The sequence below is a fragment of the Ambystoma mexicanum genome, chromosome 13 (assembly GCF_040938575.1).
Source record: "Ambystoma mexicanum isolate Mex_15411 chromosome 13, UKY_AmexF1_1, whole genome shotgun sequence".
In the NCBI taxonomy this organism is placed as follows: domain Eukaryota; kingdom Metazoa; phylum Chordata; class Amphibia; order Caudata; family Ambystomatidae; genus Ambystoma; species Ambystoma mexicanum.
The window spans coordinates 527,357,693-527,374,241 of NC_090938.1; the positions used below are offsets into that span (position 1 = coordinate 527,357,693).

General features: G+C 49.0%; 1 protein-coding gene across 3 annotated transcripts in view; it reads right to left on the bottom strand.

Annotated features, from left to right (window-relative positions):
• Nucleotides 1-16,549, bottom strand: part of ACBD4 (acyl-CoA binding domain containing 4) — a 1,158,671-nt gene that overhangs the window by 774,777 nt on the left and 367,345 nt on the right. For 2 of the 3 annotated variants that reach the window (XM_069634234.1, XM_069634235.1), the window contains exon 6: nucleotides 3,018-3,236. The exons of the other annotated variant lie outside the window; for it this stretch is intronic. In XM_069634234.1, coding sequence (XP_069490335.1) covers nucleotides 3,018-3,236 — 219 coding nt within the window. The remainder of the gene's footprint in view (nucleotides 1-3,017; nucleotides 3,237-16,549) is intronic. 3 annotated transcript variants of the gene reach the window in all.

A 16,549-nucleotide genomic window follows, 5' to 3' on the forward strand; every position in this document is an offset into this window, starting at 1 on the left:
CGGCCGGTTCAGTCTTGCTTGGAAGCGGCCTTGCCGCCCTGGCCTCCCTGGAACAAAGGCGAGATCCACCGGACTTGCCGCGTCCCCTGTAGGCTTCTTGCGACGAGGAGCGGGCCGCTTGACGGTAGGTTGAGGAGCCGCCGACGAATCCTTTGGAGGCACCTTGCTTGCCTCAGGAGTTCCGAAAGGGCGGCCGCCGTTGCTGCAGAACTCCCAAGGCCCGAGCCGTCTCCCTGTCGGTCTTGATGGCCTGCAGCACTCATCCACAGTCTTTCCAAACAGATTGTTCCTGTCGAAGGGCATGTCCAAAACCTTGGCTTGCACGTCCTGGCGGAAATCCGTCGCCTTGAGCCACCCCCGCCATCGAAGGCAAATACCGTTGCCCAACTGGCAGAAACCGGTGTCGGCAATGTCCGTGGCCACAGTTATGGTGTGGTCCGACGCCACCTCACCCTCCTGTAGGATCGCCAGGGCCTCTGCCCTCTTGTTGTCTGGGAGGAAGTCTAACAGGGGTCGATCTTCTACCACAATTCCCTGTCATAGCGGGCCACGATCGCTAGGGCATTGGCCGCCTTAATCGTCATCGCCGCCGACGAGATGACTTGTCGTCCCACGGCGTCCAGCTTCTTTCCCTCGCCGTCCGGTGGGGAAGTTGAGGATGTAGCCGATGCCCCCCCCCCCCCGCTTTCTTCTTGGCTGCCGCTGAGACGACCGAATCCGGGGTCGGCTGCACCCTAAGGCACAACGGGGCGGCGTCGGGGACACAGTACTTCTTCTCGTACCGGTCCCTCTTGGCAGGTGTCGTGGATGAGTTCTTGAGGAGGGCAAGTCCCTCGTCCCAGATGTCATCCAGCAACGGCACCCCGAGGACCGTCTGCCTTTTGGCCTCTCGCCGTTGGTAGAGGAAGCCTTCTTTCTTCTCCTCAGGGCAGAGTTGAAAAAGCTTGGATGCCCTGGCAATCATGGAATGGAAGGAGCCAATCTCGTCGGGCGGGGACGCCCGAAGGAATCGGAGATGGGAGGCCAGTCCCGTCGTCACTGCCGTCGTCATCCGTCCCCGTCGTGGCCGTGTCCGTTCCCGTGTCGTCCCTCGGGATCGGGGAAGGCGACAAAGGCTGAGAAGGCCGTGAGGGCTGAAGGGGCACTGGATGAATTCTCCTTCTCTTGTTCGGAGGGCTTCCCGACAGACCTGGTACAGATGGGTCGTCCGTCGGGGGTAGGGGAAGTCTCGTCCTCATCTCCATGCATAAGACTTGGATTGCTGTCAAAATGGCCGCCGAGTTGTCCTGAGGCTCGGGTTGCGACGGGCGTGCCGGGAGCGACGTTTGTTCCTCCACGGGAACCTCGTTGTCGTTGCCACCCTCGCTCTCGTCGTCCCCCTCCTCGGGATTCCTCCGGTGGGGCTGGGCCTCTTCCAAATTCTCGGTCAGTTCCTCCTCGGAGGTTGTGTCCGTGTCCGTAATGGCTACCGCCCCCCCTCTTTTTCCACTGGGGTCTTCACGGGGGTCTTCTCGATGGGCTTAAAAGAGGATTCCCTCCGCGGAGGCAGGGAAACTCTGGGCCCCGAGGTCACCTCCACTGGGATAGCCTCCACAGGCTTTGCCAGGGCCACAGCGACTCCCTCGATAGAGGCCTTAGCCGGGTGAATCAAGGCCTTCACCACCTTGGGCCCGCTTGAGGCCTTCACCTTAGGGGGAAGGTCACTGCTTCGCTCCCCCTCGGCCGGTTCCTCTGAGATCGACCGGGGCCTCTCCAGAAGTTTAGCTGGGTTCTCGGATTTCCTCTTCCCCGAGCCAGAGCGTTGGCTCGCGGTTGATGGCTTCGGTGAAGGAGCGCCCCGCCTGGCAGCCCAGGAGCCCGAACGTTTGGCGCTCCCGTTGCCCACGGACTCGCGGTGCTTCGCCTTCTGTTGGGCCCCCATTGCCGGGGCGCCCTCACGGGACTTAGAAGACCGCTCTGACTACTTCTTCTCACCTGCTGGGCTCTTGCCTTCCAGCCAGTTGGAGAGACGGGTCCGGCGATCCCTCATCGTCCGATCCGACATGTTAAAGCAAAACGCACAGTCCTTCTCCACATGCGTTTTTGTCCTCGTGGAGGCAGTAAAGGCATTTCGAATGCTCGTCCTCCTTGAACACATTTTGTAGGTTGCATACAGGGCAGATCCTGAACAGTTTGCCGGGAGTCGAGCTTCCCTTCTCCTGAGCCATGTTCTTCTCGTCTACGAGGTAGGCCTCAGAAACTTCTGGGATCCTCCAAGAAGCGTAACTCGACGAAAACTTCACCCTTGAGGGGCGTAGATAAATCCGAAACGGGTCCCCGTTGATCGGAAGTAGAAATGGTGGAGCTTGGGGCTCGATTAAACTGAAAAATTAGATAATTCTCTTTGAAAAAGCGCAAACGCAGTAAAAGCTCGAGAGCTATAACACGAGGACTCCCAACACTTGAGCGTCAGTAAAAATCTGAGGATGGCTGCCAGGGGTGGGGATTAGGGAGAGGGCAGTCATTGGCTGGGGGCAGTATGACCCAGACCAGTGATTGGTTACTACTAAGAAAGACAGATCAGAAACGACACTGATACTGATTTTTTTCTTTACCGAGGATTCCCAGCCTGACGACGGGGAATATTCATGAGCATGTGAATCCATGCCAGACCCCATGCTGGAGAATTATTATACCTCCCACTTTCTATGTCCATTCTGCCTTGTCCACTCAAGGTTTTAGAGATTACAAGTGTCTGAACCACACACAACCACCAACCACCTAAGAAATAGGCTTCTAGTCCAAGGTCTGAGGTAGTTCTCCTTATGTAAAAATTCCACTTCCTCACTGTTACGCTGACTAGACATGTGATGCTCTGGAATTGTAATGCCTGAGAGGTGGGTGCCTTCGTTTTCTAGATTATGATTATGCGCAAACCATCCATTAAAAGGGTCAGGTAAATTCCTCTTATCAAGAACCCAAAGTAGGAACATCGGAATTATAACTTTTAAAGAATATGAATAGAAATAATAAATAACCTAATTTCTCAGACAGTTGTAGTGATGGATTATGCTGCTTGGATATCTCAGTATTTGTATTATTCTCCAGCTTCTCTTCCAACTCCAAACCTCTGTTCTGGGGAAAGGTCAATTGCATCTCTGGTTCTTGTTGCTCATCCACCAACTGTTTTGAAAGGTAGTTGCAGTCTTTTGGTTTACTAGTGCAGCATTGCTCTTTCAGATGGCGTTGTTCTTCTCCTGCAGTAACATACAATAAAATATATAGTTATATAATATATAATTATATTTGACTACACATTTATTCGAATAAAGGGCTCATCATACACCAATTGTTCACCGAAAACACTTGCTTCTGATTTTGCTCTGTGCAATTGCTGTATCAATGTCAGCATTCCATTTCAGAAGGGCAAAGGCTCATTGCTGATACCTACTTAAATGCAAGTGATGCATATGAAGGACAGCAAGGGAATGACCTGTGGTTAAAGAATGAAAATACTACCTTCATAGTGATCTGGCACTTTAAATCGGGTCTACCTCAGTCCCAGATTTTCTACACCAAGAAAACCAAAAACGAATATACATGAGCTCTACAAATGGAATACGAATAAATAACCGCGGACGAAGAGTGCCCTTTTGAAGAGGTGACAGGTTTAAACCTGAAAAGGGTGCTGGTCAGTCCCTATGCCTCCGGTCATCCTTCTGTGCATGCTCAATAGATTTTGCTCAGAGTCCGTATTTTCTTCTGTTCTGAATTTTCTTTTAAGAGTTTACGATCACCAGTGCTCCCACCTCCCCTCCCCTTCTGTTTGTTGAGCAATTTGCTCCTTGACACTGTTTTAACGTAAAGAATTATTTGATGAAATCCTAACAAGATTCCATTGCCTTTTGTCAGCTTTTATGAGAGGTTCCTGTTAGGTATCAATTGTAGCGGTCATATTTGAGTGATAGGTACCCATATGTAGGTTTGAGTGTTGTGGGCTCTGGTAATATTTGATGATGACTAAGAGTGAATTTTGGACTGAATAGGGCAGCAGCACAGCCATGTTTAGTTGGTGTGAATCATATAAGAGTAGAAACCTATGTGGTTGGAATGTTAACTCCTGTTGGGGACACAAGCATGCACATGCAGTTTCACCTGAGAACCGTAATAAATGTCATTTGGCTGCCAGTTACCAGGCAGTGACGAAGTATACTGGAGCGGCTCACTGCTGGAGGAGATTGTCATATGGGGTAGGAAAGTGGTACTGTACAAGCTGTTAACCCTGCCACTCAAGGTCAGTGGACATTATTATTTAAATGTAAATAACTAAAGGTTTCTTACTGCCTTATGTATGATTCTCACTCTGTAAAATCCAATACAATCACTGGCACAGACGCCAACTTCTCAGGATGGCGATATTCTGCTGGTTTACCGGGCTGTTTCTATGCAGTAGTAAAGAAATAAACGGACTCTGCTAACTGATGCCGTTTTGCGGCAGAGTTTTGATGTATTTGCTGTACTGACTGTTTTGGTACCACCGACCTCGGAACGTCATGCCAAACTGAGACAGCAACAGGACCAGTGGGCCACTCCCCCCTCAAATCCCTGTGTGCGCAGAAGTGAAGATGAGAGGCCTAATTAAAACCTTTAAAGAGGTTTTGAAGGAGGGCCGCCATCGTAGTTTGTTTCTCTTCTTTGACAGCACAAAGCCGTATTGAAATGTAATGGCAAAGGAGTAAACCTAGTGGAGGGAGGGGGAGAAAGAGGAAGTTTAGGCTGAGAGGATTGGATTAAAAAAAAAAAAATCACAAGGCAATCTTGTTAATTTGTCCGGTGTAAATTGTGGGTGAAGAGGGAGGTAAACCGAGGGTGCTGCCAAACCTAGAAACAAATTAGAGGGTAAATGCCAAAATATTAAATGTATATAACTCTTTCAGAAACGAGGACTGTATGGAGAAACGATTAATAGGTAAGATGGATCCCTGGAACGTGTATAGTGTTTCTCCTTCCCTCCCTACCTCTGGCCGCGTTAAGGCAGAGGCAGCAATTTAGTAGTGTTTTCTTAAATGTGATAATGACAAATGCACAGTCAAAAGAATGTTGTTTTCCAGAAAAGGGTACACCTGCACATTTCACGTATACACATTACCGGTCGTAATGTTGCAAGTATTTAAATGGGTGGAGCGCAATAACACAGGAGGATAAGTAGAAGCAACTCCCTGTGAAACTGTGGGTTTCACTAAACTTGGAAATTTACGACGAGCCTTCAAACTTAAAAAAGGGAAAAATTGCTCTGGAGCAATGCAAATTGTTGTTACATTGGTTTAGCGCAGTATCTAAATAGGTTGGGGAATTATGAATGAGTAGTCTTACATATACAAATGAGGAATTCAAAGTGAAGTGCAAAATTGAAAAATAAACAGAGAAAAGGGACTGGCTCACCTTCCTCCCGAAGCCAGGGCAGGGAAAGAAGACAATGAAGAGGAACGAGAGGGTGGCTTTTAGGGAGAATTCTCATAAATGGTTAAATTTCCCTTACCTACTGAGTGCCTCAGCAGCTTTGCTGAATTTCTAGGATACATGTTTTCACCTGGTAAGAGTGAGCCTTTTTTCCCACTCTTACATGTGTTTTGCTATGTGTATTTCTACTTTTTGTGTGATCTTGGGCACTGGAGCCTCACCTACTCCAGGGCACCATATTTTTCATGTGTGTTACACAGCACCTTCAGTGCAGTGACGCAGGGTTGTCTTTAGACCTCCCAACCACTCCATTTTCTGGGGCTAACTACAGTCCCCCAGAAAAGGTTAAAGTTGCCATTAACTTTACCTTAGTCACTTTAAACCACAGACCCAGTACACCCCATCTTCCATGGAGTATTGGAAAGGGTTAATTCTTATCCCTTTTTGTCTGTGCCTCTTGGGGCATTGTTTTGCTCCCTTTACATTAAGACTTGGCTGGTGCCAGTGGTATCTACCCTAACTTTTCTACCGCTATTATCTTATATAAACGTGGTAATGTTTTAGGCTATTATATTAGCCTCAAACATAAACCCGCTTGACCAAATACATTTTATTTTGGCTCTGGCCGGGTTTATTTGCCATTTCTTTTCGTTAAAGTTTTTCTCGAGTTTTACTCTGCGAGCCAAACCAGGTTTGGTCCGTTTGTTCATTGCTTTTTCGCGGGCTTCCACACAAAAGCCTTCCTTTAGGCACCTGAGAGTCTGGGTAGGCAGGATGCGAGGGAGGGGTTTTAGGACCCCTGCCATGGGTTCCCATGGTAACCCAAGTCGCACTCTTGTCTGATTGGCTAAGGGAATGGCCTTGCCAGGCCAGCCACCCTGCTGTGTGATTGAGAGCCAGGCTGTATGAATGGGGGAAAACTGCATTAAAAGCAGGTCTCTGGGACTGGAAGAGCAGAGTCGCCACTGGAACGAAAGAACCAACGAGGAACTGGAAGAAGAGGACCCCTACAAAGACTGAACCGCCCGGTGAAGCCCTGCTGCAAGTCCGAATCTCCAGAATCCGACAACAGAAGATCCTTTCAGGAAATTTCTTTCCTTGAGCTGGTGGGACCAACCAGTTCACCCAAACTGCAAGCCAGGACCCCTCCTCTGGTCGAATTCGCTGTACAGAGCTACAGTGGGCCGGATAGCCAAGAAGGCCGGACCCTGCTTGGGTTTTAAGGCGCGCACCTTTTATTTGTTGCTTTGCTCTGCTGCGTGTTTCTTCCCTGCATAGTGCAGGACCCTCCAGTCTTCCTACTTCTGATCAGTCCGACAGTCGTTTCAGGAACCGTGAGCCTGCAGGAACTACCAGGAACTTCTGCCTCAGCTACAGCTCCCTCTCCGTTTTAAGGTACTGTGCAAATCCGGCTGTGCGTTTCGTTCAGCCGCAGAGAAGGTGTTTGAAATCTTTCTCCAATCCGAGGGCTTGTCCTTCTCTGCTCTTTGAACTAACTTTTCTACCAACCAACCTCGTCCGGAAACCGTGCCACGAACCTTACCGCGAACTTCCCTGAACTGAATTATCTTCAGCAAAAGACTTTTGAACCATTGACTTTGGCCCTGTAGTCTCTCTTGTTTGATTGCCCTGAGTATGTAGTTGTTGGTGCGATTCAATTTCTGTTAACTTTTGTCTTTCCCTCCATTTTAAATTGCTGGAGTGCCATTTTGCTCCCACTTCATTTTGTGAGCTTAGCTTGTTTGGAATTTAAGGGTAGTTGTGTGGTGTATTAAGAGTGTGATTTATAGACTGCTTATAATAGTGTAATGTTATACAACTGAAGAGTGAAATAAATGTATATTCTTTTACTTGAAAACCTTGAGTCAGTGTTTGCCTGAATCATCGTAATTGCTGTCCTTTGTGTAACTATTTGATACTGCCCACTTACTCTTGAGATAAGTCTGGCTGCTCTGCTACTACTACCACTTTAGCTGTGTAGTACAGGCTTGTACCAAAGGTGAAATTGTACTGTCACTTGTAGTCTTAATTGTGTGTGTTGTTCCCAAAGGGTACTGCATTTAATTCTGCCTAACCGTGGCATAGCATTCTTTAGTGCTAAAGGAGGCGACGGCCATTCTGCCGTGCATGCTTAAAGGTAACTTTGTAACAGCTACAAGGGATTGCTGCTGATGGCAGATAGATATGTAACAGTACATGCCATACACTCGCCGGGGATCTTAGAACTTTGTACATAGATTTCCCACATATTATGGAGGAATTAGAAACATTTAAAGAATTGAGAACCGTATGGCAGTGCTCGAATCTGCCCTGAACATACATGAACCAGATGATGAAGGATGATTATTCCCACAGAGAGGTGCCAGTGCTTGACACAAGAGGTGGGCCTATGCAGGATACAGGGATAGGAGCAGCGGTAGCACAAGCGTGGACACATTTGCTGGTAAAAATACCTGTGTTGTGCCGGAGAAAAGGAAACATTTTCTTTTTATAGCTTTCCCTCCATTGACATCAATGGAGCCCCAACCTTTTGCTATTGTTTATTTCCTGTCCTGACTTTTGAAGGCAAGTAAAACCTTTAACTTTACTTTTCTTGCTTAACTGATCTATTTTGGGGCACTGTTCCGTGCTTAAGGCTTACCAGTGCAGGGAGAAACTACCTCCTTTCACGAGATTCAATGTTGTTTTTAAGCTGGCCGCATCACTTTAAAGTGAAGTCCGGCAGAGGACTTTGTGTATCTTTTTCTTTTAGTAACATATGTTACTTTCACAACGTGTCAAAGACAGGCTGGTGGTAGCGGATATTTTTCAACCCTATTTTTCTTTTTTTCCAGCTGGCGCTTCTACTGTATAATGCCTTTTTGAGTACCATATACTCAAAATGGCTGTGCCATACATTTATCTCCCTGTACTTACATCATCTTGTCCCCCGGCCTTCTTCCTGCCTCCTTAGGTCAGTAAATACTATATAAGGAAATCCCTTTGCTTCGGCAAAGCGGCAGTTTGAGCATCTGGCTGGGTGTGGGGGCTGTGAATGTCTGCTTCAAATCCATGTCTGCTGGGCAGATGTGGGACAAGAGGCTGCCCATGAGTAGACAGCCTCTGCAGGTTTGAATGGGGCAGGCACTTTCTGTTGATGGGCTGGGAGCGGCACTGGCTCGAATTTAGGATAAAAGGAAGACCGTTACAGCTATTCTTCAGATCATCATTGGAGCCAACATTACTACGAAGAGTTGATGCCTGTGAAACACGGTTGAATACTTCCAGCATTGCCCCCAGCCAAGTTCCGGTGAAGCCTCTCTGGACTAATCTCCCAAGCACCCTCACCTTTGCTTCGACTTTTGGGCTTGTGAGAACAACCATTCAAGACCGGTTCACGCCTCTGGAGCCTTGAAAGTGGCCTGGGATCATCATGTGGGCTGACCAGATCCGTCTACAGTCTATGCTGTACATTGGTCGCCTTCGTGAGTTTCGCCTTGAAACTCTGCTCGTCTCCAGCTTGCTGCCCAAGAACAATCCTTCCTGCAGTTGCTGTTTGCCAACTCAAAGAAAGGCCTTCTAGGAGCAGTTTATTTGTGCTCACCATGGGAGTCGCCTGCTGCCGCCCCGAGTGTGGTCATGTTCATTGTTGCCCGCTTTCATCATGTCCTGGGGTTCTCCTATCATCTTGGGACTTGTGGTGGTCTTCATCTCTGGGTGCATGGTCATCCAGTCGTTCAACATCAGAAACCATCTCAACGGAGCTCGGAACCACTGCTTAGCTGGACCCAATCCTTAAAATTACCTCTTCACCTGTGACCCCCCCCTCAGGTTCGAAATTACAGAGAGCTGGGAGCTATTTAGCTCCTGCATTTAGCCTAGAAGAACCTGGTTAGCTTCACTAACAGCTAGCAGGAGCTACATGTAGCTGTTCAGACCAAGAGATGTCGAACAAACCCACCCATGTGAATTTAATTCTGTTTATTCATAGATTGTCCCAAATACACAATCTAACTGGGGAGGATAGCTCTGGGGCAAGGTGCTCGCCTTGGAAGCAAGACGACACAGAGCAACACAGGTTCGATCCCCCAGTCCGCGCTTAGAAACCTTTGGGTATTAAGTGCATTATAAATAACCTATCATATCATATCAGGACACAGATATATGACATTTAAAGCACATTTAAAAAATGGACAAAATTATATGTTTGCATCTTATGTGGAAGTTAGATTTGGGGAACTCTAGGTACTAATGCCTTGTTCCCCAGTGGTAGCTCCTGGTCACTGGTTAATGCTGGATACCCAGGAGCTGTTTTTAGCTCCTGCTTATTCAATCTTAATTTCGATCCTTGTCCCTGGATCAACCGGACAACGGAAGAACCGATAATGAGCTCATCCGATCTAGGGACCTTAGTGGTGGCTTCTAGTGTTATCGGAGTAAGCAAGGCACGCCCCAGAACAGCTGTTTCCACCCCATCCACCATAGGGTTCAAATGGACGCAAAGCTTTGACCTTACCTCTCTCTTGCCTGGTTATGATTGGCAGAGTTCTGGTCAAGAATTCCCCTGGGGTTTCTCCTACAGTGGTGGGATTGGTAGATGAGGCTTAATGTTTGGTACTTACCTTGGTTTTCTCATCGCTCAAGCATTTTACTCACCGGTTAGCTTCCCCAAAAGTTGATTCTCCACTTCTAAAGGCTTCTGACTCCCTACACAACAAAGGCTTCTAGGGATCTGAGACTTTAATGGGAACTAGGCCTGCTCACCTTAGCAGGGATTTCCTTTTTAAGTGTTAGGCTTCTGGTTTTATGGTATTTATTTTTCTGCCATTTGCATCTGTACTTATCCATATTTGATTTTTTGTCCTTTTTTGCTGTATTTATCCACATTTTCTTATCATGGTGTAATTTAAACAATTGCTCTAAGCTTAAATTAATGACCATAAAGAGTTATCTAAGCCAAAGAATATTTATGAAATCAATTCTTGATCTCCAAAAGAGATTTCTTGTAGGGATCTCTTTCTCACAAAGTTGAAAACATAGAAAAACATTGGAAAAGTGGAAACTGGAAAACTCTTCTCTCCTGATGAACCATTATCAACAATCAATGGGGAAACACCTGTTGAGAGATTCAAAATAGTAGAGAGATACAGAAAAGTATGAGTACTGCTAAATTTACAATTAGTGTGAAGTAACACTGAAAGCTTCAGAAAAGTATATGTACTGCAAACAAAATCAATGTTGATCACCTTTACTGTGAAGTAACACTACTCTTCATCAAAAATTACGGATACAATAAATACATTTCTCTTTTTTTGACTCAAAAATGTGTTAGAGAGCTAATTGAACTATTGACTCACCAGAAATATCACTAACAAAATTGAACGCTTGGTTTGGTGTATTGAAGCTTTATTCCCATTCAAACCTACCTTCACATTTTCTTTTGCCATATAAAAAGATCATTCACAACCAGTATTTTTCTTTATTTATTCTAATATAAAATGCATTTATTGAAGCACACATGCAACTATATGGTAAAGAAATGCTAGCTCAACATTTTCCATAACAACCAACGGTTGCTCCTGTGACTGCTGCCGCCTTAAGATGTATGCTGGCAGCAATTTGAAAAACATTAATGCCATTTTTGTACAACTTTTACACTCTCCATGCTGCCAATCTGCAATGCAATTGGCCTGAGATGTGGGAGTGTTATCATAGAGAACGAGACAGAAAGGCCTGTTTTTCAATTATTTTCAATTTTTATAAATGAATAAAGACAAAAATAATTTCCATCTGTATTTATGTGTAAATATCAGTAAGGAACAAGTTACTTACCTGTAACTATTGTTCTCCAGCATGGGTCTGGCATGGATTCACATGCTCATGAATATTCCGTCGTCAGGCTGGCAATCTTCGGTAAAAGAAAAAACAGTTTCACTTTCACTTACAAACTGTATTTCTCCTTTAAACCAATCACTGTCCTCTGGGTCATAATGCCCCCATCCAATGACAGCCCTCTCCCTAAACCCCTCCTCTGGCAGCCATCTCCAGATTTGGCAAGCAGGTAAAGTGGCAGTATGACCAAGAAGAGCCGCAGAGGGGTTGAAGGGAGGGTTCGCATGTGAATTCATGCCAGACCCATGCTGGAGAACAATAGATACAGGTAAGTAATTTGTTCCTTCTCCAGCATGGGGTCGGACAGGGATTCACATGCTCATGAATAACAAATACACAGCAGTACAACATTACACAACCACGGGAGGTGGCAAGGCTCAACAGAAACAATTACACTTACCCCTGGAATAGACTCACCTCAAGCAAAAAGGTTGCATATCACTGCTTTGCCAACTCTGGACTCCTGCCTAGAATCCCTGTAGACACAGTAGAATTTTGTGAAAGTGTGCATGGACTCCACACAGCAGCCCTGCAGATGTCGAGCAGGGGCACACCAGACAGGAACGCTGTCGTTGCAGCGATCGCTCTGGTGCAGTGGGCTCTCGGGCGGGGGGCAGCAGTCAAGGACAGTGTGTGATGCAGCTGAAGAGCCATCTTGAAATGGAAGCCTTGGCAAAGGCCTTCCCATGGTTCACAGAACCAAAGTTCACAAACAGCTATGAAGTCTCCCGAAAACTGTGTGCGCGTCACGTAGAACTTCAGGGCACAAGCAACGTCCAGCGAGTGCAAAGCCCTTTCTGAGAGCGACAAAGGTGTCGGGGGGGAAAAACAGGTAAAACCAAAGGCTTGTTGAGGTGGAATTCTAACTGACCTTTCGGCATGAAGGAGGGGTGCGTACGCAGCACCACTCTCGATTTGTGGAAATCAGGTATGCCTGCTTGCAGGATAGGGCCTGGATCTTAACTACCTTTCTGGCAGAGGTGATGGCCACAAGAAAAGCCGTTTTCCACAAGAGAAACTCGAGCAGGGCATGATGCAGAGGCTCGAATGGGGCCCCCATGAGCCTCATCAGAACCATGTTGAGTGCCCATGTCGGAGCAGGAGCCTTCACCGGTGGGAAAGATCTGAAAAGTACTTTGAGAAACTCCATGACGAGTCGGTGAGACCAAAGTGAAGATCTTCCTAGTGACCTGATGTAGCAGGAGATAGCTGCCACATGTACCTTGATGGATGCATGAGCCAGTCCAGCCTTGGCCAGGGATACCAAGTACGGCAGGATCTGTGGGGCCATGACCCACAAAAGGGGCAATCTTCTGTGACCGGCACCACATAGCGAAACGCTTCCTCTTGTGACCGTAGAAGATCAACGACGCCCTGGCTTTGGCAGGGACCTCCCTGCAGTCTGCTGGCAACTCATATCCTGTAAACTGTAGGACTACAGGAGCCAGGCCCTCAGCTTCAGTGATCCTGGATCATAATGCAGGATTGCGCCACCTTCTCTGGTGAGAAGATCCGGAACCACCGGCAGCTTGACTGGAGGCAACGCTGACAGGCTAAGAAGGTCCAGGTACCAAATCTCGCTCGGCCACGCCTGGGCGACGAATATCATCTTGCATTGACACTGTCTGAATGTGTTGATGACTCATAGCAGGAGAAGAAATTGAGGAAACGCTTACAGAAACAGCCCTTGCTACGGGAAGGAGAACGCGTCCCAGAGGCTCCTCGGCTGGTGGAATCTGCTGGCAAACTTCTGGCATTTGGAGTTTGCTGCCTCCGTCGCGAATAGATCTATCTGGGGATTGACCCTTTTGACGAAGATGCGGTCCACCTGGTCCTGCCAAAGTTCCCACTCGTGGCAGGAGCACAATTCCCTGGTGAGGGAGTCTGAGACAGTTTTCTTGACGCTCTCTAGGTGAAAAGGGACGAAGAACATACTCTGTCCGACGGCTCAGCGCCACAAGTCCTGCGGTTCCTTGGAGAGTGCTGGGGATCGTGTGCCCCGTTTCCTGATGTAAAACATGGTGGTGGTGGTGTTGGTAAAGATCCTCATCATCTTGCCTTTCAGAGACGGAAGGAACGACTTGAGGGTCCAGAACACTGCCCGTAGTTCCAGGATGTTGATATGGAGATCCTTCTCCTCCGGCAGCCACAGGCCTCTGGCGTGCAGACGTCCGGTGTGGGCTCCTCAGCCTTCCAGTGAAGCATCCGTCGCAACTGTCTTCTGGTATGGGGGATTTCGAAATCCCATGCCTTGGGCGATGTTGGAGCGGAGGCCCCACCACCCTATCGCCCAACGGAACTCGTCGTCGAGAGGGATCTTGTCCGTGAAGCTTCCGGACACCTGTATCCAGCGAGCATCCAGGAACTGAAGGGGTCGTATTTGCAACACGCAGAGCCGGATGAGGTAGATGCAGGACATCATGCCGAGTAATGACTTGATGTCCCTCACCGTGGCCCTCCTCGTCGACGACAGTCGCTGCACCTTCCCTTGAATGGCTGCTACCCTCGAGGGCAACACATCGAGTCTGGCGCCTAAAAACAGCACGTTCTGCGATGGTGTTAAGCAGGACTTCGGATAGTTGATGGAGAATCCCAGATCCGTCAGTAGCTGGACGGTCATCTCCGTGTGTCCGAAGGACAGCTCCCACGAGCGGGCGTGAATGAGCCAGTCGTCCAGGTACGGATCCACCTGTCTGCCCCCTAGATGGGCAGTCACCGGTGGCAGGCATTTTCTGAACACTATGGGGGCAGACTTAAAGCCGAAAGTTAAAACCTTGAACTGGTAATGCTGTGCCGGCACTACAAACCTTAGAAACATCCTATGTTTCTTGTGAATGGTGACATGATAGTAGGCATCCTCCAGGTCCACCAACGTCAAGAAGTCTCCTTTTTCCAGCTTGCCGAACACGTGCTGCAACGTGACCATCCCGAACTTTTGGGATGTTAGATATTTGTTGAGATGTCGTAAGTCTAGGATGGGCCTCCAGCCGCCCTCTCTTCTTTCTGACCAGAAAGTATCTGGAATAGATTCCAGAGCCCAGAGCCGTTGGGGAACTACCTCTATTGCCCCTTTTCGCAGCACGGCCTGTACCTCTTCCAGAAGCTGATGGCTGAGCTGCTCCTGACGGGAAATCGGAGGGATTCCCGGACGCCTGCATTGAAACCTCCAGGTGTGCACCTGGATGAGAGCGTCCAGCACCCATTTGTCGGTTGTGATCTTCTTCCACTCGCTGACAAACCTCGTCAGGTGGCTTCCCACCGGGGTGCACGCGTGGGGACCCAATGTCCCGGTCAATTAAGGACTGTTTCGTATCCGGCGTCCTGCCCTGCGGGTGACAGCGATGCTGTCCTCTGCTGCCATACCCCTCGGAACAGACTCCGTAGGCGTCCTGAGTCATGGATATGGAGGGCTGACGGTACGTAGAGGAGAAACATTTGGAAGACTTGCACGACTTACCCCCGGAGGAGCGAAAAGAAGAGCGCTGCTGCTGGAGAGTGCCCAGGCAACGGGCCGTCTCCGTATCTGCCTTGATGGCCTGGAGGGACTCGTCAACGACCTGCCCAAACAAGTTCTCTCTGTCGAAGGGCATGTCCAACACCTTCGCCTGGACTTTCTGCCAGATATTCATGGCCTTCATCCAGCCTTGTCGACGAAGGCAGACACTGTTCCTCATCTGCCGAAACCATGTGTCGGTGACGTCCAACACCACTGTAATGGCGTGATCAGATGCTACTTCTGTGAGAAACCTGAAGGTGTCTCCCTGACTATTCCCCGCAGATCTGTCAGCCAGGTGGCCAGGAAACGGCCATCACTATTGGATCCAGTTCCTGGAGTGGACCAATGCGGGAGGATCACCTGGATGGGGGGTCCTCGGGGAGTGGGACACCAAAGGGTGAGACATGGTACCACCTTCCTTGTAACACTTTTTCCCCATCCTACCCTGTAAGATATTTAGAAGCTCTACCCCCTCAGCCCCTTTTCCGACACAAACACTTTCCTACACTGTTACAGGCAACAGACTAACACCAGAGGCGTTTATCAGACTTGTGCCAACACAAGGGTCAGGCAGAGTCAGGCAATTGACAATCACACACACCTGACGGCCCTTTACCTTCCCCACAGGGATAAACGGTGGAGCAAAAGAGCACACTACGAGCAAGGCCAAATGCACAAGGATACAGCTACATTGAACCAGCAGTTCAAGCGGAGGAGAAAAGCGGCGAGACCTGGAGGGACGACGAAGGGGGAACTGCCCATGCGCTTTTCACCTCAGACCTGCAAAGCCTCAGAAAAGGGAATTACAAGACCCGGGAGTACAGCTGACGTGTGCAGTAGCAGATGTCAACAGTGCACAGGGCCCTCCCGCATCGATAACACAGACGGGGAGGCATGCTGCCTACCGTGGTACCGTCCTTGACTCCAGAAACAAGCCAAGCTAGCGGATCTGATACAATTGGTGAGTCGGAGGAAGCTGATAGCGAACTGAATCATAGTAAACCCAAGGTTGAAAGTGGCAACATTAGATGAAGGCAAGAACTTGAGAACAAACTTGTGTGTGTTTAAACTTTTTGCGAAGGTCCAGCTGCAGAGTGGTCAGGCGCAGCAGAAGTGCTCCTTCGACGGGGCGTGGCTGTCGGAGAGGCTCTGTGAGAGCTCCTGGCTGGTGCCACGTGCCAAACCATAATGCTCTGGTGAAACTGTAATCTAAAGATCCTTTTGCCGCGCGATCGACAACTGAGGCTTTGCAGCAAATTATGGCCGACTCTCAGCCACCAGCACTGCCGGGTTCTGGGTGATACCTGGACCCGAACCACGCGGCGGAGCAGTGAGGAGCGGATGACAAGATGGCGGACCTCTCCCGGGAGAGAGAGCGTGGAAAGCAGCAGCGGGCCATGAAATCCTGAGCCTCCTGAGGGCGCAGCAGCAAGGGCAATCTACCCCAGCCCCAGCGCAGCCTCCGGCCCATGCTCATGATGGAGGGGCCACCCGCACCTAGCAGCGACAGCCCTAGCAGGCCGCTCGATCCCATGCGCAGCCTGACCTTCCCAATACCCTGAATCGCAGGGTCAGCAGAGCCGAAACGAACTGGCGCAGCTATGCACCGGCTGAACAAGGAGCAGCCCCACGGACAAGGGACCTCACACATGGGAGGCCAGTGATATGAGGAACCACAAAGAGAATGGGGTCCGGACACATCGATGACCCCCCCCCTACCCGAACAGGCTTGGACCCGCCCAG